At 41.0% G+C, this 1,017-nt stretch overlaps 1 protein-coding gene across 1 annotated transcript; it reads left to right on the top strand.

The window, feature by feature from the left end:
• Nucleotides 1-233: 233 nt before the first annotated feature.
• LOC140831424 (uncharacterized) lies at nt 234-698 on the top strand. The gene is made up of 2 exons (XM_073195178.1): nt 234-482; nt 525-698. The coding sequence occupies exons 1-2, from the start codon at nt 234-236 to the stop codon at nt 696-698; spliced, it is 423 nt and encodes a 140-aa protein (XP_073051279.1).
• Nucleotides 699-1,017: the final 319 nt, after the last annotated feature.

The raw sequence follows: 1,017 nt of genomic DNA, 5'->3' as shown, positions 1-1,017 counted from the left end.
ACGAAGGTACGCATTTTTGCAATAAAATTTTCAACTCACTTTTGGCTAAATACAGTGTGAAGCACAAAATGGCACTAGCATATCATCCTCAGTCGAATGGACAAGCTGAAGTATCCAATCGTGAAATTAAGCAAATACTGGAAAAGACTGTCAACACCAACCGGAGAGATTGGGCTATGAAGTTGGATGATGCGTTATGGGCTTATCGGACCGCATTCAAGACGCCTATTGGGATGTCTCCCTATAGGCTAGTCATTGGGAAAGCATGTCATCTGCCGTTGGAGTTGGAGTATAGAGCATTTTGGGCTGTGAAGAAATTAAATTTTGATTTGAAAGCTTCTGGCGACGTAAGAAAACTGCAGTTGAGCGAAATGGAAGAGTTCCGCAATGATGCATATGAAAATGCCAAGATTTACAAAGAGCAGACCAAGAAGTGGCACGATAAACTCATTGTACGAAGGGAGCTCAAACCAGGACAACAAGTACTATTGTTCAACTCCCGTCTGAAGTTGTTTCCTGGTAAGTTGAAATCGCGTTGGTCAGGTCCATTTTTGGTGGAGACAGTGTACCCTCATGGGACGATTGAGCTAAAGTGCAGTGATGGGAGAACCTTCAAGGTCAATGGACAGCGGGTTAAGCCGTACTATGGGACTGAAGTCAGGAATATCAACAGTGTCAAGCTGAGCGAACCAAACTGATTAGACAATTGACAGTCAGGCTGAAGACGTTAAACAAAGAGCTTATTGGGAGGCAACCCAAATTTTTTGTTTCTTTATTGCATTTTGTTTTTGGTTTTGTTTTTATTTTTGTATTATTATTTTGGATTTTGTACTTTTGGTATATTGTGTTTGTGTATCTTCCCAAAATTAATGAATCTCAATTGTTTTCTTTTCAGGACTAAAATTGGAGAAGAAAATAATTTTCCCGAAGGAACACCGCCCCCGCGGTATATTTGACACCGCACCCGCGCTCATGGTGTATTCAAAATTCAAGAAATTCTCGAGAGTACAGCGCAAC

The sequence above is a fragment of the Primulina eburnea genome, chromosome 5, assembly GCF_022965805.1.
Source record: "Primulina eburnea isolate SZY01 chromosome 5, ASM2296580v1, whole genome shotgun sequence".
Taxonomy (NCBI): Eukaryota; Viridiplantae; Streptophyta; class Magnoliopsida; order Lamiales; family Gesneriaceae; genus Primulina; species Primulina eburnea.
The sequence above is the reverse complement of the archived record's forward strand: the minus strand, read 5'-3'. Positions and strand labels throughout refer to the sequence as shown.

Excerpts from the sequence above, each read along its gene's own strand:
- LOC140831424 (XM_073195178.1), top strand. The coding sequence starts at position 234 with ATGTCTCCCTATAGGCTAGTCATTGGGAAAGCATGTCATCTGCCGTTG. Across the intron at positions 483-524 it reads AGCTCAAACCAGGACAACAA|TTGAAATCGCGTTGGTCAGG; the intron begins GTACTATTGTTC and ends TTTCCTGGTAAG.